The sequence below is a fragment of the Lolium rigidum genome, chromosome 4, assembly GCF_022539505.1.
Source record: "Lolium rigidum isolate FL_2022 chromosome 4, APGP_CSIRO_Lrig_0.1, whole genome shotgun sequence".
NCBI classification, from domain to species: Eukaryota; Viridiplantae; Streptophyta; class Magnoliopsida; order Poales; family Poaceae; genus Lolium; species Lolium rigidum.
In genome coordinates this window covers 75480488-75508045 of record NC_061511.1, presented here as the reverse complement: position 1 = coordinate 75508045, position 27558 = coordinate 75480488, and the positions used below count along the sequence as shown (strand labels likewise).

At 48.4% G+C, this 27558-nt stretch overlaps 2 protein-coding genes across 3 annotated transcripts; one reads left to right on the top strand and one right to left on the bottom strand.

Moving 5' to 3' along the window:
• Positions 1-980: 980 nt before the first annotated feature.
• LOC124647558 (leucine-rich repeat receptor-like serine/threonine-protein kinase RGI4) lies at positions 981-3883 on the bottom strand. Its single transcript, XM_047187478.1, has 2 exons — positions 1624-3883; positions 981-1536 (listed from the first exon to the last, which is right to left on the bottom strand). The coding sequence occupies exons 1-2, from the start codon at positions 3881-3883 to the stop codon at positions 1022-1024; spliced, it is 2775 nt and encodes a 924-aa protein (XP_047043434.1). The 3' UTR covers positions 981-1021.
• Positions 3884-19207: 15324 nt separating this feature from the next.
• LOC124647559 (tryptophan aminotransferase-related protein 2-like) lies at positions 19208-27153 on the top strand. Of its 2 annotated transcripts, XM_047187479.1 has the most exons (6): positions 19208-19540; positions 20982-21260; positions 21430-22538; positions 25720-26026; positions 26146-26728; positions 26829-27153. In XM_047187479.1, exons 1-6 carry the CDS (start codon positions 19208-19210, stop codon positions 27020-27022), a joined length of 2805 nt encoding a protein of 934 aa, XP_047043435.1. In that variant the 3' UTR covers positions 27023-27153. The 2 variants fall into 2 exon arrangements, with proteins under 2 accessions (XP_047043435.1, XP_047043436.1); XM_047187480.1 differs by lacking the exons at positions 19208-19540; positions 20982-21260; positions 21430-22538 and adding an exon at positions 25364-25616.
• The last annotated feature ends 405 nt before the right edge of the window (positions 27154-27558 follow it).

Here is a 27558-nt window from a genome sequence, read left to right as displayed (position 1 = left end):
CAAACACACTATAAAATTATAATGTCATGTTCGAATAGTTGATACAATGTAAAAAAATGTTCCAAATGAAAGAATACGAAAATCAAATGATCAATAGACAAGCATCCTCCTGTCATTAAAAGCCAAAGGACCGATTTTTTCCTGGACCGAACTTGCGTAAACTCAACCAGCGGTCTTTTTCGTTTTTTTTTTCATTTTGTTTATTCTTGGCCGAATACCTTGGCACATTTTCTTTCTTCTAACCCACCAGTACTCACCCTTTACTCATCCACTACTTCTTTTCACCAACTTTTTTTTGATCGGTGAATCTTTACCCAAACAATGTTGTAATGGAAGAGGTCAATATGTCTTCGTAAGACCATAGCTAAGGGGTTATCCCTTTTTTTGTTTTTGTTTTAAGAATCATCTGAATCATTGAGGCTTTATCCACAACTTGCAATAGAGCATATGGCTAGCATAATTCACGAACAAGTTTGCATTGTTTTCTTACGAACATCCAATTTGCAGGTTTCAATCTAAAAGGTAGGTTCCATTTGTGCAAACATCTAAGAGAGCATCTGGCTGCGGCACAAGAAATCGAACATAGAGCACCTACATAAACGACACAAACCGGGACAGTAGGAACAATAGGTGGCATGTTCTCTCTTTGACAAACATCTTCATTGACCAGATAGCCAGCAATGATTATTAATTGCATAATGTACACTAACTTCCATTGCATTATACCCCATTTTATGGTACACAAAATTATTGACCTGTCATGACTCTCCTGGACCATCTATAGATGGTATCCTATGGTCACTAAGTTCCTATAGAAAAAATGCCACTTTGTACCTAAAGAGCGTGCACCTAGCAAAACGACACACTCACACCGTCACACGCACCCCCTTGCACTCTGTTAACAGTGGAGAGTGATTACATCATTTCTAAAGGCCCCCTGAAAGTACACACGCCCTTAATTTGTTGCATCGTCAACATCACACTGCTAGTGGGGACAGTCACCTGAGAGCTGAGGCTATCATCACTCACGGTCGTTGAGTAGGCCCAACGAACCCGAGCTCGCTCGGGCCTGGACCTGGGCCTGGGTTTGGACCGGTCTAGTGAGAGCCATCAGTTTTGTTGGCGAGATGGGCTTCTTTGGATCGGCTCTCTTCGTGGCCTCCGTCTCGCTCCCGCCTCCATTGTTCCCGGCCTTCCGTGCATCACCGCCGTCCTCATGCCGGATGCCGCGTAGCAGCGCCGCCACGTCCTTGATGGTCGGCCGGTCCTCCGGCCGCGGGCTTGCGCACAACAGAGCGATGCCGAGGGCCTGCAGCATCTCCTGGACCTGCGTGTCCGGCCGGCCCTGCAGCCTCGCGTCGACGATCTCCGCTGGGTCACGCTTCCGGCAGAGGTGGTCGCGCACCCACTGCACCACGCTCTGCCCCTCGCCGAACGCCGCGTCCAGCGTGCGCCGCCCGGTGATCATCTCCAGCAGCACCACGCCGAAGCTGTACACGTCGCTCTTGGTTGTGATCTTGGTCATACATCCATACTCTGCATAAACCTCAGGCGCGCGTCAGTCAATCTGGTACTAATCATACAAGAAAATTGAATTTTGAACAGTATAGTTCAAATGCTTACCGGGAGCGATGTAGCCATAGGATCCGGCGAACGGCGGAGGCGAGGAGTTGGCGCCGTCATCGGCAACACGGGCCAGGCCGAAGTCGGCGAGGCAAGCCTCGTAGCGGTCGCCGAGGAGGATGTTGTCGGCCTTGACATCACGGTGGATGATCCCTGGCACGCAGTCGTGGTGGAGGTACGCCAGGCCCTCGGCCACGCCGACCGCGATCGCGAGCCGCACCTCCCACTCCACCACAGCGGCGCTGGTCGCGCCAGCTCCGTGCAGAAGGCCGCCGAGGGTGCCGTTCGGGAGGTATTCATAGAAGAGGAGGCGCGTCCGCCGGTTGGACGCCCATCCCAAAAGCCGGACTATGTTGCGGTGGCGGACACGCGGGAGCACGCTCACCTCGCACGCGAACGCCTCGACGGACGCCTCGTCGCACGACTGGAACTTCTTGACGGCGATCGTGACCCCTGTTGACGGGACGTTCGCGCGGTACACCTCGCCGGACCACCCGTGGCCGATCACGTTCGCCGGAGTGAGGCTGCGAACCACATCGGCGACACCGATGTCAAGCTTCTGGTACAGCGTGACGTCCCACGGAGGCGACATCTCACCGCCCTTCTCGTCTCCGCTGGTGCGCACACCGCGCCGGCGCCACCCGAACAGGACGAGCGCCGCGGCCAAGAGGAGGACAACGAGGGCGGAGAGCAACACGGCCATCGCGACACGAGCGGTGCGGCGCGCCTGGAGCTCGCGGTCGCTGGCATCACCTGGGCACCGCGAGAGGCAGAGCGCCTGGTTGCCCTCGACGTCGCTCGTCGGCAGCTTCGCGAAGAACGCCGTCTCCGGCAGCCGCCCGGAGAAGCCGTTGAAGGAGACATTGAGCGCCACGAGGTTCTGGAGCGCGGACAGCGTCTCGAGATCGCCGGAGAGCTGGTTGTGCGAGACGTCGAGCACCCCGAGCCTCACGAGCCCAGCGAACTCCGCCGGCATCGTGCCAGAGAAGCTGTTGCAGCTGAGGTTAAGGGTGATCTCCAACGCCGGAATCTTGCCGATGCTCCCCGGTATGTGACCCGACAGCGAGTTGCCGCCAACATCGAGGAGCTGGAGGCGGGAGCATGAGCCGATTTCCGGTGGTATCGGCCCGGACAACCGATTGCCGCTGAGGACGAGCTTCGTTAGCGAAGTGAGCATTCCGATGTCTGAAGGGAGCGCGCCGCGGATGGCATTGTAGGAGAGGTCGAGGTACTGGAGAGAGAGCAACTCTTTGAAGATTCCCGTCGGCAGCACGCCGGCGATGGCATTATCGTGGAGATCGAGGAAGGTGAGGTTCCGGCACCCGGATATCTCTGCCGGGAGGTAGCCGGAGAGCCGGTTTGAGCCGAGGTCCAGGAAACTGAGACTCCCAAGCATGCCGATTTCCGGCGGTATTGCGCCGGTGATGTGGTTGCCGCTTGCCCGGAACCGGTCAAGGGACGTGCAGTTGCCAATCTCCGGCGGCAACTGGCCGGAAAGTTGGTTGTTGATGACCAGCAGCTTAGATAGCCGTGGAAGCCGGAAGAGCGACGGTGGGATCGGCCCGGTAAGAGCATTGGTGGACAGGTCGAGCGCCTCGAGGCTGGTGCACTGGCCGAGCTCCGGCGGGATGGTTCCGGTCAGCTGGTTGGCCCACAGGTACAGCATGCGCAACGCTGGGAGGCCGCCGAGCTCGGCAGGGATGGCGCCCGTGATCTGGTTATTGTCGAGCTCCAGGTCGGTGAGGTTGCTGCACCGAGCGAGCTCCGGGGGCACCGTGCCGGAGAGCTTGTTCGCGCTGAGCTGCAGCTCCTGCAGCGAGGAAATCTTCCCGAGCGAGGCCGGGATGCGGCCAGTGAGCCCGTTGAGCGACAGGTCAATCACAGTGAGCTCGCTGCACGACCCGAGCTCCGGCGGGATGATGCCGACGAGCTGGTTCTGCCACAGCAGCAGGTTCTTGAGCTTCTTGAGCCCGCCGAGCTGTGCCGGGATGGACCCGGACAGCGCGTTCTCGTAGAGGTAAATGTTCTCCAGGCTGCTGCACCGGCCGAGCTCCGCCGGAATCGGGCCGGAGAGCAGCGTCGTGTAGATGGCCAGCGTGGTGAGGTTCTTGAGCCGGCCGAGACTCGCCGGGAGCGGGCCGGTGATGCTTGTCTCGGCGAGGCCGAGCATGGTGAGGCTGGAACAGTCCCCGATCTCCGTGGGGAGCGCGCCGTGGATATTCTTGTTGCCGCCGCCACGGAGCACCTCCAGGCTGGCCATCCGGCCGATAGCCCCTGGAATCCTGCCGGCGAGCTGGTTGTCGTAGATGATGAGCTCCCGGAGAGACGTGAGATTGCCGATGGCGTCCGGGATGGCGCCCTCCAGGCGGTTGGCGTTGAGGTAGAGAGTCTCGAGCTTGCTCCCCGCCCGGCACAGCCCGGCCGGTATCGACCCCGTGAGCGCATTGTTGCTGAGGTCGAGGTGCGTCAGCGCCCGCAGCGCGCCTAGCTCCGGCGGGATGGGGCCTGTCAGGTTCGTGCCAGTGAGGACGAGCCGGGTCAGCGTGCCACCCACGGCGCCGGCCAGGTTGGCCGGGACGCCTCCTAGCAGGTCCACGAACTGCAGGCTCAGCTCGGTGACGCCGCCGCCAGCATTGCAAGCCACGCCGGTCCACCGGCACGGGGATGCGTCACCGGCCTTCCAGTCTGCCAGCGCGCCGGGGCCGTTACGCAGCGTCGCCTTCCACGCGAGCAGCGCCGCGCCCTGCTCGTCCACGGCAACGACGGCACTGCCCACGCAGAGCAACGCAAGCGCGCAGCACCTGAGGAACACCGCCATGGACGTCGACGGCGCCGTCCTCCATTTGTTTCTTCGACTCATAGCACCAACGAGACGCTCTGCGAGCGCATATAACAGCAAACACTTCCTCGCCGTAGTTGTACCAACTACCAAAGTACAATTATGTGCAAGAACATCAGTACTACTGCTACAAGGGAAGCTAAGCTACTTAATTCTATAGAGCTTTGCTAATTTGCCTCTCAAATCTTGGTCTTGCTTATGTCGCAAGCCTACTAGTAACTAATTAATGGAGTGGTGAAGAGGTTTAGCATAAGTAGAGAGAGGAAGAGAGAGGGGGGTTAAAGTGAGTATTTGAGGTTGATGAGATGATGAAGCAATAGAGGGAGGCGACCTTTGTACCTGCAGAATCTCTGGATCCAAGGCAACAGTGCACACTACCACACCCTGTCCCTCCTAGGAAATTGTTCAGAAGTGCCCTCTTCTGGCCCCTCCAGGATTATTTTTATCTTCCTTTCACAAATATTTGGCCATAGTCACCATTATTAGGATTCATCGGAGATTAAGTATTTGAATTTTGGACAGGCGTCACCATCACCAACGTCTAATTGCTTTGCAGTGCCCAACTTGGGGAATTTTTTAACAGCAGTAACAGCTTTGCTAGCTGCTAAGAGTAGGAAAAGATGGCATCAGGGGTGAGCAGCTTCATCATGGAAAGGGTGTGTCTCAAGAGGGATAACATTGAATAACACGCACGTCACAGCCAGTAAGTTTGATCAGTTGATACTTAACAACCTGCAGTTAGATACCTTGCTGTAATTTTGGACTTTGCAGGGTGACAATTGGATTGCTAGTCAGAACTGAGAGGCAATGGGATCAATAGTTCAAATTGAAATAAATGGAATTGGAGTTCATCCTCTACAAGAATGGAAATCAAATCATATTTCTGTAAACTTCTCCAAGATATCCTCTTCCTGTACAAATAAGATTGGAGATCAAGTAGAAAAGGAGAAAACTCAGCTGCAGTAAACCAAAGATTCAAAATAATGATTTCTGTGGAATATATATTTAGCAAAATGACAACTCAGTACCTCACAAACTATAGATGTCAGAGGAAACAGAATGATGGCAACAACGAAGTTAGAAACGTATTCTTCATGTTGATAAATCATTCTCCTTCATTTTCAGGTTAGACTTGAGTGTTAGACACCTCGTTCCGTGATCACCCGGTAAGACCTCCAATGTAATTGTGGGCATATCAGGGTGACAATTGAACTACTGAGGTAGGAATAATTTATTTCCACTCTCCAGAGTTGAAAGTTATAACAAGAATAAAAACGAGACATCACAGCTGGTTACCCACTGGTAACACACATGACACAGAGGTTGAAGAAACAGTTCATTCCATGCAGTAACAATACTATAAACCCCTGACGGCAGAGGCTGTTTCCTGGCAGGAATGGATTGGATCTGAAGCTAACACAACATCAATGGAGAGGCTGTCACATGCTCCCGGTTAGATCTAATCTTGCCTTTCACACTGCCAGGAACTTAGTTAACTGCTGCCCATTTGTACTTTGTGTCAAGCGGGGTGGATTATACTAGTGAAAGTAGATGAAATTTTGCAGGCGCGCAGATCTAGATCTACCTTCCACCCTCCAAAATTCCTCTTGGTAAATGGGCAGCTCAGATTAGCCAGTGCAGAACTACTGATCCCACAGAAGATGATGGAATTTGCAGAGTATTTACATTGGAATCACAACTTCTATTTGCAGTGTTGGTTGTTTTACCAACAAGAGATGGTACATGCTGCTGCTTTTTACGGTAAAGAACATCGTACACAGATAAATGGCCAATGATCAGAAATATAAGTAACTTGCAATTAGAGTCATTTTTTGAAATCAGTGAAAACGCACCGACTGTGAATTGTGATTGAAGTATGCCTGACAAAATGTTTGCTGATGATCCCGCAGAAAATGATGGAATTTGCAGAGCATTTACACAGGAATCACAACTTCTATCTGCAGTGTTTGTTGTTTTACCAACAAGATACGGTACATGCTGCTGTTTTTACAGTAAAGAACATAGAGATAATTGGTGAATAATCGGAAGTACTACAATTAACAAGCAATTAGAGTCAAAGCATAACAACAACCTCTCCAGATCAATGGCTCTTCTACCTCTGTCCCTCCACAACCTTTCTTCGTCCGCGATCCCCCATATTAATTTGTGTTCTTATGCTTTGTTAAGGACTGTTATTACGCTCCTTCCAGACCACCTAAAAAATCGCCAGGTTTTTTTTGATACCCAAATCAATCAAGATCAGTGTTCATGAATTACAAGTAACATAGCATCGTACAGAAAACTGAAAGCTGGCACAAACAGCAAAGGCCTAACTTTTTTTTTTCAAATAAACACAAAAGCTTTGCGTCTCAGTTTACATGGATGCAAGAGAGTGGAGGCCACAATCTAGCATGTTTGCATACTGATAGAAGAATGCGTAAAAAAAGTACCATCATTTGCACAATGAAGGAGTTTTCAAGATTTTTACCCATGTCATCACCTAGATCTACCAACCTTAACTTGTTTTTCTAACTCCATTTGGTATCTTGATGCGCATAGCATCATCAATTTTGCTGGCAAGTTCCTGAATGGGTCTGCTCTCTTGATGCTTATGCATGTAATTCGTAACTGTATGCAGATCGACCTATAGTTGAAACTTGAAAGGCATCTCACTGTGTTATTTTTTATTATATTAAGTGAAAGTGATTAGTATGTCACGTGAGGCAGTGGACTCTAAGGATACGTTGCCGCGTGCTGTGTCGACCCACACGTCGATATTCCATTCGTTTGTAGGTCCCCATAGACATGGTGTGGCTATTGGTGGTACTCATGTGTTTCATCTCTAGCTGAAGAGGGTAAATTACATGTAAACATATATAAGAAATCGTACACACTGAAAAGAAAAGGTAGGTTTAAAGGCCAGGAAAAGCAAAGGTGGGCAAAATTCAAACAGAAATGGTAAGAGGAGAAAGGGACTCAACAACAGAAATATTTGAGAGCCAGCTTGCAAGTGACACAAACATGAACAAATATTGCATTGCCTAAGAATTGAAATGGTGCTAGTGAGAGAAACTAAGAAATAGGGAGAATCTAGGTATGAGGGACAGGGAGGTGGTAGGGCACATGGAGGGGTAAAAGGACCATGAAGAATACAATAGCACAAGGACAAGGATAGGCATCATGTGAGAACGAGATGGTGGAACAGATATGCGTAGATGATAGGTATCATTGGGAAGAGGTAGCCATTAGTTTAACTCCAAGCAATTAAGAGCAGGCATGATGTGTATCAGCAATAAACAAGTGATGTTAGTGCCTTAATTGATGCTGATGAATGAACCAAAAAAGAGCTTCCTGCGAGGGGTGGCCACTGGTGTGCAAACCCTTGTATTTTCAAATGAGAATTACAACTTTTTGATGATTAATGAGGCGCATGTCAAGGCAGACAAGCCGACTCTAAACAGTGAACAGTTTTGCTGAACATCAACTAATTTTTCGTTCATTTCAAATGGTTACCTGCTGAAAGATCCTTGCCTTGGCGGTGCTGTAGTAGAACACAGATCCATTTGCCACTGCCAGCCGAACCGCTCCAATTATATTGTATCATTTGCTGAAATTGTGCCCAGTCAATGAAGGAAATGTGTGCCTGCTATTAGAGAGAAAAGTAGAAGGATGTGTATTTACACTGACAGGCTCAAGGATCACACGGTAAGGTTACAACTTACAAACACAAGGAATTTTACTAGTTTAATTTTTCACATACGGACATACCTAGGCAGAAAAGGATCCAAGATAAACCGCGATCGAGGAGGAGTTGAGTTTCACGAAAACTCACGAAGAAATGCCATTTCTATTTTCCTTCAATAATTTCTCTTCATTTCCTCACAAGCTCAAAACTAATGTATAGCTAAATCTATGAAATAGCAATGAACAGAAATCAATAAAAATCTACTCACTGTTACCACCAAGAAAGCAGTGGGAAGATACACAGATTTAACTATAGTCATATAATGTGCGTAACTGTAAATTCCATCAACTTTGTAAGTAGAACTGTACATTTTTGCATTTATCAATCACACTAATCGTTTTTTCCATTGCTAAACATGGTTAACCGATCAATACAAAGCACCCTGGGATGGAGATGTAGACCACAAAAATCAACAGTTCTTTAGTGCACACGGTGGAATGATTAGAGATTCAAATATAGAATTGGTGGGCGGCCTATTCACACTCAAGCTATACATCTTTAGCTACGGTTTAATAATAAGATAGTAGTTCTTTAGAGAAACCTTCTCGGGAGCAGTGCCCGGGTTCTGAGCATAGTGGAATTGAGCGCTTTGATCTCTTTCCGCTCTAAGCAGCAATTAAGATAAAAGTATTCATATAGGAACTATAGCCGTAGCCATCTTCCTCTACTTGGTGTCTTGGTGACCTCATCACCTTTCATCATATGCACTTAATTTCGCAGTATATTCGTTACTTGTTCACCGTCAGCTCCAACCTTCTCCTGAATTTGTCATGTTGTTAATGGCTCCCAAGAAAGTGTAGTCTTACTTTTTACTGCACTTCTATACCATCAGAAAGAGGTTACAAGCGAAATGAAATGTACCAACTAGAAATGATTTTATCTGGAAACCGAAATTTTCTACAAGATAGAGTGGCTAATCATGGTGGTTCTCAATATCTCTTGCACCATGTTCTGTCAAATCAAATACTCATCAATTCGTCCATAGTCTTAGTCTCCATATATCATTGTTCATACTTATGTTTGTTTTGTTTCCAATACAAACATATGTTAGTTTGACACAATAATCGTGAGGTTCCATGGTCAAATGAGATGACATCAAGGTACAAAGACAATGTAGATAAAATCTTGAGTGTAATATCTCTGAAACAGATGAAAACATCTTTGCATTGAAGCTAATAAAACGGATTCCGTCTACGCGGTAAAACACATCTAAGAAGAATTCATGATTATAGAGAAACCAGCTGGAGAGAATCCCCTTCTATCACAGGAGACAGGGCACATAATAGAAGTATGGAGTAAAAGACAACAGTGCAAACAGTAAGTGATTTTATATGTAAGTATTCAGAAAAAAAAAATCACGTGCTAATGTGAAACATTGGTGACCAAATGTGATGTTAACAACATACTGGAAAACTTTGTGGGGAGGATTGCATCATCTCATAGTGGATCCTTCCTCAATTTAGGGGACCTGCCGCACTGTATTAATCATGAACAACAACAACAAAAAGACGATGAAAGGTACAGAGCACTTACACTTAGACAGTGTCAACGTACCGAACTATGACACTCTGCTATGATCCAAGAAAATGGACACGAATGAAGTCATGTTAGCCTTTTGCAACTCCAAGAGATATCCTGCAGTATGCCATGGCCCCCAAAAGCAGGCAAATACTGATGTCATATTTTTTTAATTCTACATTAATTGTTAAGGAAGCCTGTTTTTCATTCCAGCTGACAGTATGTGACTTTGTAGAGAGTTCTTCACTAACTTATGCATTCCTGATTCTAAAAAAAAAAATCCTATGGGGTTTTCATGTTGTACAAAGACATGCTGACCAAAAAAATTCTCCAACACAGAAGGGTCGAATTCTCCAAACCACACAATTTGACAGCAAAATAATCCTTATGCGCCTTACATAAAAAAAATATTGCTGCACGGCTTTACTTAGATAGGTATTGATTTACAATGCAAAAAGGATGCAAATAGTCAACATCAAGTTGATGAAAAATCTCATAGCTATGCATGAGCAGCTTTGATTTTGAATACTTGCCTGCAACTACAAAGGTACTAACAAAGCTTTCATGCTACGCCATTTTTTTTAAAAGTTTTCTCCTTTTTTGTTCAACATTGCACTCAGTTATATTGTATTCATGCACTCATCCTTCATGTTGCATATTTTTGCATAACAAGCAGAAGCTTCAAAGTTAACATCAGGATGGGACGACATATCCAAAAGCAACATTAAGTTCTTCAGAGGGTATAAGAAAAACAAGTTTTGTATATTAACGGAAATATCTACAAATAATTACATGGGCCATATATTGTTATGGAGCATATATTGTACATGAACATGATACGACTGCACAAGATTTAAGGGAGCAATATGAAATTTGTAATCACCGTACTATCTACTTCCATGGAATGAGATATAAGTTAAAAGAAACATGGTGTGAACTATCTCTGATGATCTGGTGCCATTTAGCGACAGGATCGTTGTAACCGGTAAAATGCCCAGAAACGATAAGTGTCACAGGTAAAAATATAGAGAAAAGATACTCCAAAAAGGATAATGAAGTAAATATACAGAAAAAGGTAGGGGCCAACGATTAACATCCAGGCAGTTACATGGCTCCAAGCACGCCTCAGGGGCGACACGCCGCTGACTTCTGGCGCCGCCATGCCGCCGAGGACCCTCGTCCGCCGGAGCCTGCGACGGCGAGATGCTGGCGCTGGAAGGCAGCCTACTTCGTGGAAGGCTCGCGGAGGTATGGATCGATTCTCCGATCGGATCATGGAATCGCGTTACTGTTGGATGACGCAGGGCTGGAAATCGAGAGGATTGTTGGAGATCGTCGAATCGTGAATGGATTGATGGTGAATTTCCCGAATCACCGGGTTCTGATCGGCCCGAGGATCGCGGAGGAACAGAGGTCTGCGCCATTGATCTCGCCGTCCCGTGCACGCGCGGGAGATTTGGCTTCGGGCTCCGGGCCCGCCATGAAGCTATGGCGGATTTCACCGCTAGGCCTCAGCCCAACACTCGTAGTTGCGAGTCCAGATCCGTGGGATATCTAATCCATCTACGGAGCGCATCTCCCACAACTATCCATCCCCGAACCCTAGATCGAGGGCGACGTGCGGCGTCGTCTTCGTCCAATCCACAGATCCTCCACGAAATCAAGCTCCATCGATCTCTCCTCCGAGATTCTGGGAAGGGGTGAGATCTCGGTGATTGTAGATCCTTCGTCCAAGTGGTTACCGAGATGGATCGACGCCCGCCTCGCCGCTCTCCGCCGCAGGCGATGCGTGGTGGATTTCATCGTCCACCATACAACCCTCGGTTCAGTTCGGCCGAGGAGAGGCGTGAAGATGAGAGAAGATGGGAAGAGGAGAGGCGCCAGGAAGCAGACAGGAGAAGGGAAGAGGAAGATAGAAGGTATGAGGCGGAGCAGAGGCGCAGATCTGAGGAGCGCCGCCGCAGTGAAGAACGAAGATCGGAGGAGGAATATCGTCGTGCGGAGACTATCCGCATCACGGAGAAGACAGCAAGGGAGCGAGCCTTGGCGCAGCGCCAAAGGAAGGAAGACATGGCGGCGACGAGCAACCGTGATCGATGGGCTCATCGTCAAGAGATGACCGGTGCGCGAGTGGACTCGTCCGTGAACTCCTTCGATACAGCACCCTCATCGGCTCCCGTGAATCAAAATACAAGTGGTGAGTTCGCTTAACCACCGCTAGAAATTCCGATCCGCTTGAGTCAAATGCGGCTAGATCAGCCAATACAGCTTCCATTGTTCCGTTAGCCAGCACGGCTCCGATGGGGTCCTGTGTACCGCCGTTGGCTGCTGTTGCTAGTAGAGAGGCCCCCTTGAGCTCTTTACCTTTCCAGAATGCTAGGAATGAGGACGTGCTGGGATGTTTGAACTGTGGGAAGAATCATCATATTAGTATTTGTCAGGAGAGGGATCCTTGGGAATATCGTGCACCATACTATGGAAGTCCCGACTTTGGTCAAGGTTTTTACATGATTCCTGCGAAGAGAAGCCGAAGTGCGCTCATTAGAACTTCGAATTATGCCCGGATAACTCGTTGTGCGAGGTGATGTTACTTTTAGAGATATGGAGCATGAATTCCAGTGTCCGGTCGGATACGATGGGGTACAAATGGCGTTTCTATGTTAAAGTGGCGGCTGAGAATCGCTTTGTGACCAGATTTCCTAATGCCAAATGTATTGAAGAGCTCTCACACTTTGGGAAATTCTTTATGAAGACAAGTACTCGATGCTATTATCAAAATTGAAAAATGGGCGGGTGACATTGAACCTTTTGTCTGTCATGGAGGAAACTTGGTTCGGAGTGAAGGGAATTCCTATGAGATACCGAAATAAATCTACGAGTGTACTATGTTGCAAGTATGGCTGGTGTACCCTTGGCTCTTGATATGAATTTTCTCGAGAAATTTTGCTTATGTAAGGGTAAAGATTGGGTGTCAGGACCCTGCTTTGGTCCCTAGCTCAAGAATTGGCACCATCAAAAAAGGGTTCTATGAGTTTCAATTCACCAGGGAAGTGATTGATCCTTCCTCTACACCTGCTAATTATTATGCTGCAGTTGTGGAAAATGCTGATGGTGGTACACAGCAGAGCTCACCAAAAAGGCAGAGGACTGGAAGAGAGGAAGAGAGGAATGCTGCAGAGGACAATGGGAATGTGAATATAAATGCTACTGGTGGAGGGAGCTCCCAGAAAAATCAGCAGAGCTAGTAACACCGAGTCCGAGAAGGGAAAAAAGTTGTAGTCGGTTCCTCAAGTATTTCGATGAGTTGTCTCGAATCCTTTGCTACAAAAGTTAACGAGCAATGGGACTTACATCCGTTAGCGCCGAGGGTAATGCTACATCTTCCTCTGCCGATGGTAACGAGAGAATCAAATTCATCTGCTATTCCACCACTCCGGGAGGTTCATAGGGATGTTGTTACTGCCCTTGCTCGGGAAATACCTGCAGATATGTCCGAGATACCGTGCCAGAGAACAATGAATCCTTCAGAAAATTTCTTGGTACTCTGACCAAGAATGGTAGTGACAAGGTCTTTATGCACCAGAAGACATATCAAAATGTGATGGAACCAATCATTGAGGACCAAGAAATGCATGTGCCAGAGCAGCAAGATGGTGTGAATGATAATCTGGATATGGTGGATTATGGCAGCAGTGGAGAAGAAGATAGTGAACAAGGTGATGAAGAAGAAGGAGAGTTTGTACAGGGTGTCATCATGGGTTTAGCTGCTCCTTCCCTTGAGCATGAAAGAACTGCTGTGGTCATTCCTATGGATGGACCTCAACCTGAAAATGAACTCGTTACAAGATGAAATGCGGGAAAGCTCGACACAGGAGGAAAATCTGGCTATAAATACAAGGAGGCAAGATGGGAGAGATAGAACAAGGGTGCAGGAGGAACAACCTACCAGAGCCAGTTCAAGAATTGCAGGACATCCCACAACAAACAGAAGGACTGATGATGGGACAAGACAGCATAATCAGGCAGGATCCATCCCGAGTACAAATCTTAACTCGATAAACTCCTTGCTCGTTTTAGATGATAATGATATTTGTGCTAGAGCTTTAGAAATGGGGTTGCTCCTGGTTCCTTTGATCCGGAAAAAATTAATCATATCAAAGCTCTAGAAATAGCTAGACACAATCCGGTCGACAAAAAAAGTAAGAATGTAAATGTTCAAGAAACTGAAACTGTTTCACGTCGGTGAACATACTTTGCTTCTGGGATTTGGTGAGGAAGAGATGGATGATGAGGAAGGTTATACTCCTTTTATATCAAAGAAAAATAGAAAAAGAATGAAGTCAGCTTGTAAGATACAGAGATCCCTGGAGAAGTATAGTCAGAGAAGGATGGAGTTGGGAGCACGAGTCCGGTTTATGTGTCTGCCCAGGAGAAGGTCAACAATGATCACCCCGTGTGTGGCATTGTGGCTGGATCCGAGGATTAGGAGGAAAAATCCCAAATATTTATGATAGGTGCCAGCTTGAACTCGTAGAGGAGGGGGAAGAAAGGTATGAGCATTTTCCTGTCAGATTTTGTCAGAGATCAGCAGCTTGATTTCATTGGTTTACAGGAGACCATTAAGAAAAATTATAGCCCTTCCTTTTTTAGGAAAATTGATCCTGGGAATCAATTTTCCTGGAAATGGATTCCTTCTATTGGAAGGACTGGAGGTATTCTGGGTGGTTTCAGGAATTCCAGGTTTGATATTATTGATACTGTGATGGGAAGATTTTATATTTGTGTGACTCTACAAGATCTGAAGCTGCAGAAGTTGTGGAAGTTGGTGTTGGTTTATGGTGCAGCACAAGATACTGACAAGGAAGATTTTTTAGTGGAGCTTGGGGAAGTATGCTGTAATCAAAATTTGCCTATGTTAATAGGGGGGGATTTCAATATTTTGAGATTTCCTTCTGACAAGAACAAGGCTATGAGAAAGAACAAATGGTCCGATTTGTTTAATGCTATTATCAATACATATGAGCTTAGGGAGATTGAGATGTCTGGTGGTCAATTTACTTGGTCAAATAATCAAGCTATTCCTACCCTGGAGAAATTAGACAGATTTCTGATGACTACTGATTGGGAAAAAATGTTTCCTCTGGTAACTGTTCATAAAATCTCCAGAGAAGTATCTGATCATAATCCCATTATACTGGATACTTTGGAAGACAGAGAACAGGGTAGTAGAAATTTTAAGTTTGAAAAAAGCTGGCTCAAAGAGGATGGTTTCTTGGAAAAGGTTGGTGAAATCTGGAGACAATCCGTACATGCAAAAAATTCCCGGAGGTTGTACAAATCAAACTGAAAAAAGTGAAACAATACCTCAAAGGTTGGGGAGTAAATATCAGAGGAAAAGATAAGAAGAGAAAGCAAGACTTGCACATGGAACTGGATATACTGGAAGATCTGGAAGAGAAAGGGTGTATTTCCAGTCTTCAGGCTTGCAGAAAATCCCGTATTCGGTAGAGCTTTTGTCTCTTCGGAAAAAGAAGAAGCTTTCGGCAACAAAGATCTAGGGAGAAGTGGTTGTTGCAAGGTGATAATAATACTAGCTTTTTTCATAGAGTTGCTAATGGGAGGAAAAGAAAAAGAACTATGTTCTCCCCGAAAGATGGAGACAAAATTATTCAGGGGACTTCGCCCCGATGGAACATGCTACTGATTTCTATAAGCAATTGTTTGGTCCTGTTATAGATTCTGGTGTAAGATTGGATGACAGTATCTGGGATGAGAGTGAGAAGTTGAATGAAAATGACAGAAATATTCTGGATACTCCTTTTACTGAGGAAGAGATTTACCATGCAATAAGTCAGATGGAGAAGAACAAAGCAGCTTGGTCCCGATGGTATTCCAATAGAATTCTACCAACATTGCTCGGAGTGTGGTGAAGGATGATATGATGAGAATGTTCAATGATTTCCATAATCATCATATCAACCTGGAGAGAATTAATTATGGTATTATCACACTTATCCCAAAAAGTGATGATGTCAAGTAATTCGAAGTATAGACCTATATGTCTCGTTGCGAGTGCTGTTTAAAATTTTCACAAAAACTATGACAATAAGGGTGGAACCTGTAATGAACAAGTTGATACATCCTTGCCAAAATGCTTTTATTAAGGGAAGATTCATTGCAGATGGAGTGATGCTTTTGCAAGAAGTTCTGAGAGAATCCAAAGCCAGGAAAAAACAAGGTGTGGTACTAAAAATAGACTTTGAAAAAGCTTATGATAAAGTCAACTGGAATTTCCTGATTGATTGCTGCAGACAAAAAGGTTTTAGTAATAAGTGGATTGTTTGGATTAAAGAGGCAGTAACTAAAGGTACTCTTAGTGTTAAGATTAATGATAAAGTGGGCCCATACTTTGGCAGTTACAAAGGTGTTAGACAGGGGGATCCTTTTGCTCCTTTCCTGTTTAACATGGCTGCCAACAGTTTATCAAAAATGATAATGTCTGCTCAGAATAATGGCTTGATCAGAGGGTTAGCTGATAATATAGTGGAGAATGGTGTAGCTATCCTTCAATATGCGAGATGATACTATCTTGCTTTTGCAAGATGACATGGAGGGAGCAAGGAATTTAAAGTTGTTATTGTACATATTTGAGACAATGTCCGGATCTGAAAATAAATTTTGAAAAAAGTGAGACAATGCTAGTAATGGAAGATACTCGAGAAACTGGAGAATTATGTGGAATTGTTTAAGCGCCGTAAAGGGGATTGGCCTTTTCATTACTTAGGTACTCCGGCTTGTGCCAGAAGATTATCTGTGGCAGAAATGCATTTCATGGGGGAGAAAATGAAGAAGAGTATGGGTGGATGGATGGGTGGAGCCATGTCTATTGGAGGTAGACTAATAAAAATTGATTCCTGCCTATCCAATAGTGCTGTCTATCAAATGTCCATGAGATTGTTGCACAAGACTACTATTGAAGAAATTAAGAAACCTATTAGGGCCTTCTTCTGGGCTGGTGATGCAAATAAAAGAAAATATCACTTTGTTAAGTGGAGATGGATATGTAAGCCCAAAAGTAAAGGAGGTCTGGGGGTTAAAGACTTGCACAAATTCAATATAAGCTTGATGTGTAAATGGTGGTGGAAGCTGGAGAATGAGGAGGGACCTTGGCGAGTTTCATGAGAAAAAAATACCGGGTGATGCGGGGATTCGGTGGGCTAGGCACGTAAACAGGGATTCTCCTTTATGGAAAGATATGTTGCATGTGAGAGATATTTATCTCTGTGGTAGAAGGATGTCGAGTAGGAAATGGTCAGTAGAACCGGCTTACGGAAGGATGCTTGGTGTGGTCATACACCTCCGATGAACAAATTCCCCGAAATATATAATATCCGCAATGAGCAAGCAATCTCTGTGGCCGATGCTGCCCGGATGGGATGGAGGCTCTCCTTCGGGAGATGGTTGTCCGAAGATTTGCGGATACAGTGGTGTGGTCCGGTGAATATTCTGAATCGGAGGGGTTTATCCGACAATGTGGATAAACCAAAGTGGAAGTGGACAAAAAATAGGCAATTTCATCGTAAAAAGTGTCTATAAGCATATTTGTGGAAGTGGAATGGATAGATCCTTCAAGCATCTATGGAAGAGCAAAATTCCATTGAAAATCAAGATCCGGCTCGGTTAATTTGGCATAATGCCATTGCCACTAAAGACAACTTGTCGAAGAGAAATTGGAAGGGTGACCCACTATGTCAATTCTCGCTCCACACATGAATCTATACTACACCTGTTTTTCTCTTGTCCCGCAGCTCAATATATCCGGAGCTCGGTGGGGATGACCGTGGGTGCTCCCACTCGTCCTGGATCTTTTGCCCAATTTTTCCGGTGGATGCCACGAGTATTCCAATGCGAGTCGCAACGTCCGGATTGCTGGCATTGCCGCTATCTCGCCGGGCAATCTGGAAAACGCGTAACAGACTCATGCTTTGAGAGAAAACTCTGAAAAATCCTGTTGACTTAATTTTTCTTGCAACCTCTTTCATGAAATACCGGGCAGGTGCTCACTCGGATGCTCGAGGCGGCGCAACTCCGGCAGGGAGCCGATGCTCTCATTGATCTGGCGCTGGGTAATGGCGGGGGAAACAGAGACGACAATGCGGCGGGGATCAATCCACTCCTACGACTGGAACAAGGTGGTGAAGATATGGACACTGAGGATCAGACCGGCACAGATGTTGAAAACATGCAATCCTGATGGAAGCCCTTTCGCAAAAGTTGTTCTGTTGATATGGTGGTTCAGGATGGAGATCTCCTTGCTACCTGGCTGATGCTTTTGTTCACCTCTGTGTGATGTTGCCTGTTTCTTTTCTTTTGGCCTGGAAGTTTGCTTTTGTGTCATGTTAGTCAGTTGCCTATGACATACTTTGCCCTGTGTTGGTTGGTGTGACTTGTAAATATAAACAGGCTGAAACCTGACGCTGTATTTTCGTTATCCCATGATAATGAAAATTCGATCCCGGTGGGGGATTGCTTGGAAAAAAAAAAACGAATGAAACCAAATAAGAAGAAAGGAACTGATGAATGAATAACAATTGCGCTTCTGCTTCACATTCCCAGAAGATTGAAGAATATTGGGGGAGTCCCGTTGAGGCCAGTAAATTGGGCTAACTAGTTGCCTAATTTTGTAATGAAATGGCACCCTCGGCCAATCCAGGCACAGGCAACTCTCTCTATATATGTCATATGAAAGAAGCATCTAAAGCAAGGCATGCTGCCATTCAACAGTCAAAAAGATGAGCAAAGTTATGTTGAATCATGAGTGAATCGAATCAATGATGGTTCCTCAAACTTAGAGCTCACTCCACATGAAAACAACTACACATTAAAAAAACGATACAGAATTGCTTCTCGTTTCACTCCACAACTGTGATGTAGTAACACCTGAGATTAACCTGCAGCCAAGAAGACTAATACCACTCCTGGGAATCACGAGTCCTCTGCGATCAGGAGACGAGAAGAACAAACGCGAACCCAAATTGGCGAAATGACGAGGACAGACTTGGCTGGGAGGAGAGTAGGAACGGAGGTTTGAATGGGAAGAACCTCGCGCTGGGAACGAAACGGGGCGGCTCCGAGCTTCTCCCACCGGCCGCGGCTCACCCACGAAACCAGAACGGCCGCCGCCGCCGGGCACGACGGCCGCCATCTCTCCGTTGGGTTGGGCCAGACCGTCGAACTCCACCCATTTGAGCCCGTGTGCTTGACCACGAAATCCGGCCTCCAAGCCCAATGGGCTGCTAGACGGAAAAAGCTCTCTTGGGCCCAATGACACATAAGCCCATGAAAACCTGGGCTTACAAGCCCAGGCCCAGCCAGGACTTCCGCGGTCTACTGGCAGGCAGTCGTAGTCTTCTCCTTCCGTCCGGGAAACCAAATCCCACCGACCTTAGATTGCCTCCAGCTCCGGCGAAATCGCGATAGCGATGAACGCGTCGCAGTTCATGGACAAGCAGATCCTCGGCCTCGCGGCGGCGGGCGCCGCGTCGTCGCCTCCCTCAGGCGCCGGCGCCGGCGGGGGCGGTGGCAGTGGCGAGCTGTTCGATCTGATGGGCCCCAACCCGCAGGAGGAGGACGTGGTGGAGAGCCACGACGACCTCCACGCGCGCCGGGGCGGCAGTGGCGCCGACGAGGTGGTGATGCCCAGCTACGACTTCCAGCCCATCCGCACCGCCGCTGCCCCGGCGCCCGCCGCGTCGGCCCCCGCGCCGAACGCTTGGGGGTCGCTCGACTCCAATGCCGCGTCTCCCACCCTTAAGGTAATAGCGCTTGGCCACCTCCCCGCCGATGGCGCTGTGGTAGATCTGTTTGTCACGCCCGTTCACCCGCGAACCAAGGAAACATATGTTCATTAAGCTTGTTTATTATTATTAGGTCGCACGCTTCCTGTTTATGGGAGTTTAGCTCTAGACACTGGTAATTGCTAGGTAGTGTTGCGGTGTTGCCCTGTTCTATTTTAGAACTTCGTTACGGTTAGAATCCAATTCATGTGGTTGCTCTTCTTTTGGCACTACATGATTCAACATAGAAATTAAAAAACAAAAAAAATGGCCCTTGTGGTTCCGGTGCTTTGTGAAAGGCAATGCATCTTCCCATCATCAAAGGGATATACTTGCACACGCTATGAGTGCCCTGTGGTTTGCCTAGGTAATTTACCCGATGAGTTGCCCATCCACGGTAGTAACACTACATTACTATAGAACTCCCTGGACCCATGATAGCATTTGAGAGATAAGCAGATGTTGATCTGACATAGTATTTTGTAGTTACTTTTAGACGGGTGCAGATGCTGCTCTTGCAATGGCTCTTTGTTTGCAGCTTGTTGGTGATTTAAGCTCTATGGTTGGCTCGTTTACTCCTTGTAGTCTTATATGCATCATAATGTTCTGAAGCATGCATGCAAATGCAATGTTGTGCAACTTGGCTAGGTGACAAACCATATATGTCCGATTTCCTACACACCACCCCTCTAATCTCATGTACGATTGCTCAACCTTAACCGATTTATGTGTGCTCACCATGCACTTTGGAAGAAAAGGCGGCGGTGTCACTTCATGACTCCCTGTCCCTTAGCATGGCTCCAGTGAGCTGCATTTCTAATTACTATAAACTGCCTTGTGGCTGACTTTGCCCAGAGCCCATGACAGCATTTGTGCGATAAACAGATGATGGTATGACAATAGTATTTCGTAATTACTTATAGATGGTTGCAAATGCTTCTCTTGCAATGGCTCTGAACAGCGATTTACTTAAGCTCACCATGCACTTTGGAAGAAAAAGTGGCAGTAGCACTTCATGAATCCGTATCACTTATCATAACTCCAGTGAACTGCATTTCCAGTAACTATTGCAAAATCAGTTTGGTTATGTGTATAATCATTGGGTCATGTCCATAACCACCAATCCTTTGTGGACACTAGGCAGTCCAGCTCCAGCGTATCCTAGTTATATATGCATGCAAAGTTATTATGTTCTTCATATTTCTTGTTAGTGGTATGGTACGCAATTTAATGACCACTGATTGAGTATAACTGTATAAGTACTACTACACGGGCACTCAGGGAACTTGTTCATATTCATCATATCCTTCTTTCATTCTTCAGTTCTTGTGATGCATGATTGTTATCACTTCATAGTGCTTTTCTCTTTCCTTATGATAAATGTATGCTTACTATGTTTCATTTACTTTACAATGCAAAGAGTGCTGCTATAGTGGAGCCTCGTGTACTAAAGAAACTTAGTCATGAAGAAGAAAGGAGCAACTTCAATGCAGTCACTATAGCAGACATTGATCGCACCATGAAGAAATATGCTGATAACTTGCTACATGCACTGGAAGGTGTAAGTTCAAGACTTGCACAGCTGGAGGGCAGAACACACCATCTCGAGGGTTCTATTGGCGAGTTCAAGTTAACAGTTGGTAATTACAATGGCAGCACTGATGGAAAACTAAGGCAATTTGAGAACACACTGCGGGAGGTAAGCTTTATTCCAACTCCTCTCCCTGAAAGTGAACATCCTCCATCAGTGAATATCTGGCCCTGTTGACGAGTTGATAGTCGCTGGAAACATATTTTCATCAATTTGTTTTGTACCATTCCCAAGATTTCTTCAGTGACTAGACTAATTATGTATGCACTACTTGCAGGTTCAAGCAGGTGTGCAGATTTTGCGTGACAAGCAGGAAATTGTTGAGACCCAGATCCAACTTACAAAGCTTCAAGTATCTAAAGCGGAGGATGTTCAGCCAGAAAATGCCAGTGCTGGGCAGATAGACTCACAGCAGCAGCTGACTGCACCTCAGCCAACTGTTCAACCACAATATCAAGCCCAGCCCCCTTCCCAACCACCAGCACTCCCTACTCTTCCTGCTCCCAATGCGCCACCACCACCGATGGTTCACAACCAACCTCCACCACAATTCCAAGCTCAATTACCGCATCACCAGATGCAACAAGTGCCACCAGCTCCATCTGTGCCAACCATGCCGCAGGAATCCTACTATCCCCCACCTGCACAGCCAACAGAGGCTGCACACCAGCAATACCAAGCACCACCAGCCACGCAGCCACAAGCACATCCAGCAGCACCACAGCATTATCAACCCCCGCCTCAGTATGCTCCATACTCTCAACCTCCACCGCCTGGAAGTGTTAACCCCCAAACTGCAGCCCCACCCTTGCCCCAACAGCAAGAAGAACCAGCACCTTATGGGCCTCCTCCTCAGAGCTATCCACCAAATATGCGTCCACCGTCCCCGTACATGCCACCACCCGGCGGACCTGCTCCTCCTTTCTACGGGCCAAATCCTGGCATGTACGAGCCGCCAGCAATCAGGCCTAACTCTGGGCCACCACCATCCTACAATGCTGGATACAAACAGCAGGGAGGCGGCGGTTATCCTGAGCAATATGGTTACAGTGGGTCTCCGTCTCACCGTGGTAATGCCGGAGTGAATGCGCCCTCACCCTTCAGCCCCACAGGAGCCCCTTCTGGCGGCAGTGGCAACTACGGCAAGCTCCCTACAGCTCAGATACTACCCCAAGCAGCACCTGTGAGCTCTACATCGAGCGCCTCCTCCGGCAACAGAGTGGCGGTCGACGATGTGGTGGATAAGGTTTCTACCATGGGTTTCTCGAAAGAGCAAGTGAGGGCTACTGTGCGGAGGCTGACGGAGAACGGTCAGAACGTGGATCTGAACGTGGTGCTAGACAAGCTGATGAATGGCACGGACGCGCAGCCTCCCCAGAAGGGCTGGTTCGGGCGATAAGCCCGGCTCTGCTTAGCTAGGGCCGTTGCTGGCTCCTGGAGCAGCATGTGTATATTGATCACTGAACATTTTGTGCATTCATCTGAGGAACTGGGCAGGGCTGGAGGGACAATCTGGTTGGTTTGTTGCTGCAGAACGCGCAGCTTGTGTTCGATAGCTCTTGCTTTCACATGTTAATGGCTAGTACAATTTATCCATTGTCTGAGCCGCAAAAGTTCTCTAGTTTATTTGCTGATTCCTCTGAGACTTGTCTGGTGATGGATGGATTGCAATTTTCTTTCGTCTCTATCTATCTAATAAACCAAAAGGTTATGCAAAGAAATACACTTAGGCATTTGTCTAACCTGTCCATGAACTGGCGCTATCGTCTGCCCAAGACGACACGCCTGATCTGCTCAGGACATGTCCCATGTCATTATCGTGTGGTTGTCGTTCTGTGATAACAAATCTCACCGAGGTTTGGCACGGCACTAGTAGCAACCAGGCAACCAGCCGTGCACTTTCACCATTATCTCTGGGTTATCTCCGCTACGTAGATCTCACCAGGACCAGTGGACCACGATTAGAGCATCTCCACTCGTTAGCGCACCCTACGTCCAAATCCGGCGAAATTTTCGTCCGGATTGGAGGAAAATTTGGCCTGGGGGTGCCGAAGTTCCAGCCGTCCCCCGGCAGGAAACCCCCAACCTCGACCATTTGACATATTTCAAACAAATTCGACATAAAATTTAACAAGCTCGGCGAACAAGTTTAACAAGTGCTGAAACAAATTCGGCGATAATCAGTACAATGTTTAACAAGTGCTGAAACAAATGAAGCACACAATTTCACAAGTTTTGAAATAAATTAAGACAGACTAGTTGGCGTCGGCGTTGGCGTTGCCTCGGAGCGTCCATATATGCTCCACCAGATCATCTTGCAGTTGTTGATGCATTGTAAAGTCTCGAATCTCCTGGCGCATAGCAATGAAGGCGGCCCATGTGATTAGGCTGTGCAAGAGGACCCTCTCTCTCATATGGTGCTTCTTGCTCAGCCAGAGGAACCGAAGGTTTTCGCTCATTTTCAATAATCATATTGTGTAAGCACACACAACAATTCACCACCTCCCACATCTGATCTTTGGACCAAGTCATAGCGGGGAACCGGACGACAGCAAATCTCTGCTGGAGGACACGAAATGCACGCTCGACGTCTTTTCGGCAAGCTTCTTGTTTCTTGACAAACTCGTAAAGTTTGGGGGTGCTAGGTTTCGAGATAGTCTTCACAAATGTTGCCCACTTTGGATAGATACCGTCTGCAAAGTAGTATCCTTTGTTGTAGTGCCGACCATTGATCACATAGTTCACCGGGGGAGCATGACCCTCAACAAGCTTGGAAAAGATCGGGAAGCAGTTTAGGACGTTGATGTCATTGTTGGATCCAGGCATACTAAAGAAAGAGTGCCAAATCCAGAGATCATGGTAGCCACTGCTTCAAGTATCACAGTGCAGCCGTTTTTGTGACCCTTGTACATTCCCTGCCACGCAAACAGACAGTTCTTCCATTTCCGCATGTAGTCAATGCTTCCAAGTATCCCTGGAAAACCCCTAGCTTCATTTGTTGCAAGGATCCTCTGAGTGTCTTCGACAGTGCGTGATCTCAAGTAAAAGTCCCCGAACATTGCTATGACGGCCCTGCAGAACCGGTAGAAACAATCAAGGGCGGTGGACTCCGCAATCCGAAGATAGTCATCTGCACCATCACCGGGAGCTCCATACGCCAGCATCCTCATAGCCACTGTGCACTTCTACAGTGACGAAAATCCAACCAAGCCAGTGCAATCCGCCTTGCATCTGAAGTAGGGGTCAAAGTCTCGATGACATACACAATTTGCAGAAATAGCTTTCTGCTCATCCTGAAACGATGCCTGAAAACAGTCTCACCGTGCAATGGATTGTTGGAGAAGTAGTCGGCGTACAACATGCAGTAGCCCTCCATTCGTTGTCTCGGCTTGCACTTCCGGCGACCTGGTGCCGACCCACCACGTCGACCAGTTGTCACCCCGGCGTACATGCTTGATAAGCAACCGAGGATCATCATGTGCTCCTCGTCTTGGGCGGCGGCTGCCATCTATTCTCGCATAAGCTCGACGAACATCTGCTCCTCCTCTTCGTCCGAGTCCATGGCCGGCGAGGCAAATGGACGAACACCTGACGGGCGTGGTCGAGGCAACCCGAGCTGCAAACGACGAGGAGTAGGCCGTCGTCGGAAAACAGGCCGGCGGAGGAGCAGCCAGATAGGCCGTCGTCGAAAGACGGCGGAATATAGGCAGGTGGGGAAGGAGGGACGGCGGAATCTGGGCAACAAGCCGGCGGGTGGTGCCGGCGGCGAGAGAGATACGAGGGGTGGGGGAGATTTTGAGCGAGGTGGCGGTGGGGTTCGTGTGTCGAGTCACCGACAGATCGGGCCCTTCCCCGCTTTTCACTCGTCCGGACTCCTCGATAGATCCCCGGGGGACCAGGGTTGACGCGGGCTCGCCGGATGGATGAAGGGTCAAATCCGAACGAAAACAAGGAACCGGGTGTGCGACTGGACCGAATTTTACAGTCCGGATGAAAAAAACATCGCTCGGGGGCCTGGTCGGGGAGACGAGTACGAGTGGGGATGCTCTTACACTCTCGCAATTCTCGGACAACGAAGCTACTGTGCTAGCAGCTCACAGTCACATGGCTTGGCGCCTCACACCAGGCCGCTGGTCTACGTGAGCTGCTTGCTGCATCGGTCCAAAGTCTGCTATTGCGCGGCCACCCACCGCAGATCAGCCATCGCCGGCCGCGTGTGTGCGTGCTCGCACGCATGACATTCCTTTGCGTGCCGGCAGTCTTCCTCGCTTGCGCCGCCCCCAGCACGGGACATAAAACCACCGGCCTCCTCGGCGACGCTCAGCAGCAGCGGAATATCATTCCGGCGAGTGGCACGAGAGGCAAGTTGGTTGCTGCGCGCGCAGGAATGTCAGGAATGGACGGGGATGCTCCGGCGCCGTCGGAGCCGGTCGTCGCGCCGGACGCCGTCATCAACCTTGAGCTGTGCGTGTTCGTTCTTCCGTACATAGATTACGCACAGAAAGTTTCAATCTGACAGTGTGCTTCATTTGCCTTCGCACCGGGTGGCGTCTGTGCGTGCGTGCAGCGGCGACCCGACCATGTACGAGGCGTTCTGGAGGGAGGCCGGGGAGCGGGCGGCGGTGGTGATCCCGGGGTGGTGGGGGATGAGCTACACCTCCGACGCCGGGAACCTCTGCTGGTTCCTCGATCCGGAGTTTGAGCGCGAGGTGCGCCGCCTCCACCGCCTCGTCGGCAACGCAGCGGTCGACGACGGCTACCACCTCGTGGTCGGCACCGGCGCAACCCAGCTTTTCCAGGCGGCCATGTACGCGCTGTCCCCCGCCGGCGGCGACCGGCCCGTCGGCGTCGTGTCGCCCGCGCCATACTACTCGGTAAGTAACTACTGGATCAAGTGACAAAGCAAATCCAACCATAGATTCAGTTCATTACATTCGTGGTCGTGGCAGTGAGCGGCTGACATGGTGTGCGCGATCTTGGACGACATGTACAGTCGTACCCGCCGCAGACGAACCTCCTCCTCTCGGGGTACTACCGGTGGGCCGGCGACGCCAACGCCTTGGACGGCGGCAACGACGGCCACATCGAGCTGGTCTGCTCGCCCAACAACCCGGACGGCGCCATCCGCGACGCCGTGCTGAGCGGCAAGGCGATCCACGACCTGGTCTACTACTGGCCGCAGTACACGCCCATCACGGGCGCCGCCGCCCACGACATCATGCTCTTCACCGTCTCCAAGATCACGGGCCACGCCGGCACCAGGCTCGGGTGGGCGCTCGTCAGGGACCGCGACGTGGCCAAGAAGATGGTCTACTTCGTTGACCGGGCCGCCATCGGCGTGTCCAGGGACTCCCAGCTCCGCGCCGCCAAGCTCCTCGCCGTGGTCTCCGACGCCTACGACAACGCCGACAGCGGCGGCGGCACGCGGCTCCGCCTCTTCGACTTCGCGCGGCAGCGCATGGCAGAGCGCTGGCGCGCCCTGCGCGCCGCCGTGGCGGGCACCGGTGCCTTCAGCCTCCCGGAGGAGACCACCGGCTACTGCAACTTCACCAAGCAAACCGTGGCGGCTTACCCTGGTACGGTAACATGTGACACACCCGACCCACGCACACCGATTCCACCATTATCGCAGCTTGCTCTGAATTATCATTGCCTTGCGCTCGCGATCTTGTGCAGCATTCGCGTGGCTGCGCTGCGAGAAAGACGGCGTGGAGGACTGCGCCGAGTTCCTGCGCGGGCACAGCATCGTGGCGCGGGGCGGGGAGCAGTTCGGGGGAGACGCCAGGTGCGTCAGGGTCAACATGCTGGACAGGGACGGTGTATTCGACATACTCATACGGCGCATCTCCTCCATAACATTATCACCATGATTATGCACAATCAGACTGGATTCCAGGACAGGATTTTGATAATCTCATCTGCTTAGCTATAGTTTCTTGTACATGATGATTGGTGCGAGTTTATCCAAACGCTGAATTTTACAATGGATCGTGTCCTTGCTATAAAAGTATACTAGGCATCACCGGGTAAAATTGCAAAACATCTCCCGCCTTTATAGCCGCGTGCGACCATCTTCACCGGCATGCCCCATATAGTAGCCCGCAGCACCGGTATAGTTGCATGGAACGCGCCGGCGGAAGCTTAGTTTAGGAAAGACCGTTCCACAACGACGGGCCCTATACAGCTAGTCCCCCAAAAGGTTGATTTTTCGTTTTCACCAAATTATAACGTTTTTCATAGTTTTAAACAATATTACAGTGTTTAACACACAAATTATTTCACATAAATGGTTCAAACATATAAGTTAAATTATTCATACAAGAATTCAAATAAATAGCAATGCAACATGTTCATGAATCATGTGGTGTTTCCTCTGCACCCACAAATACTCAACTAGATCATTATG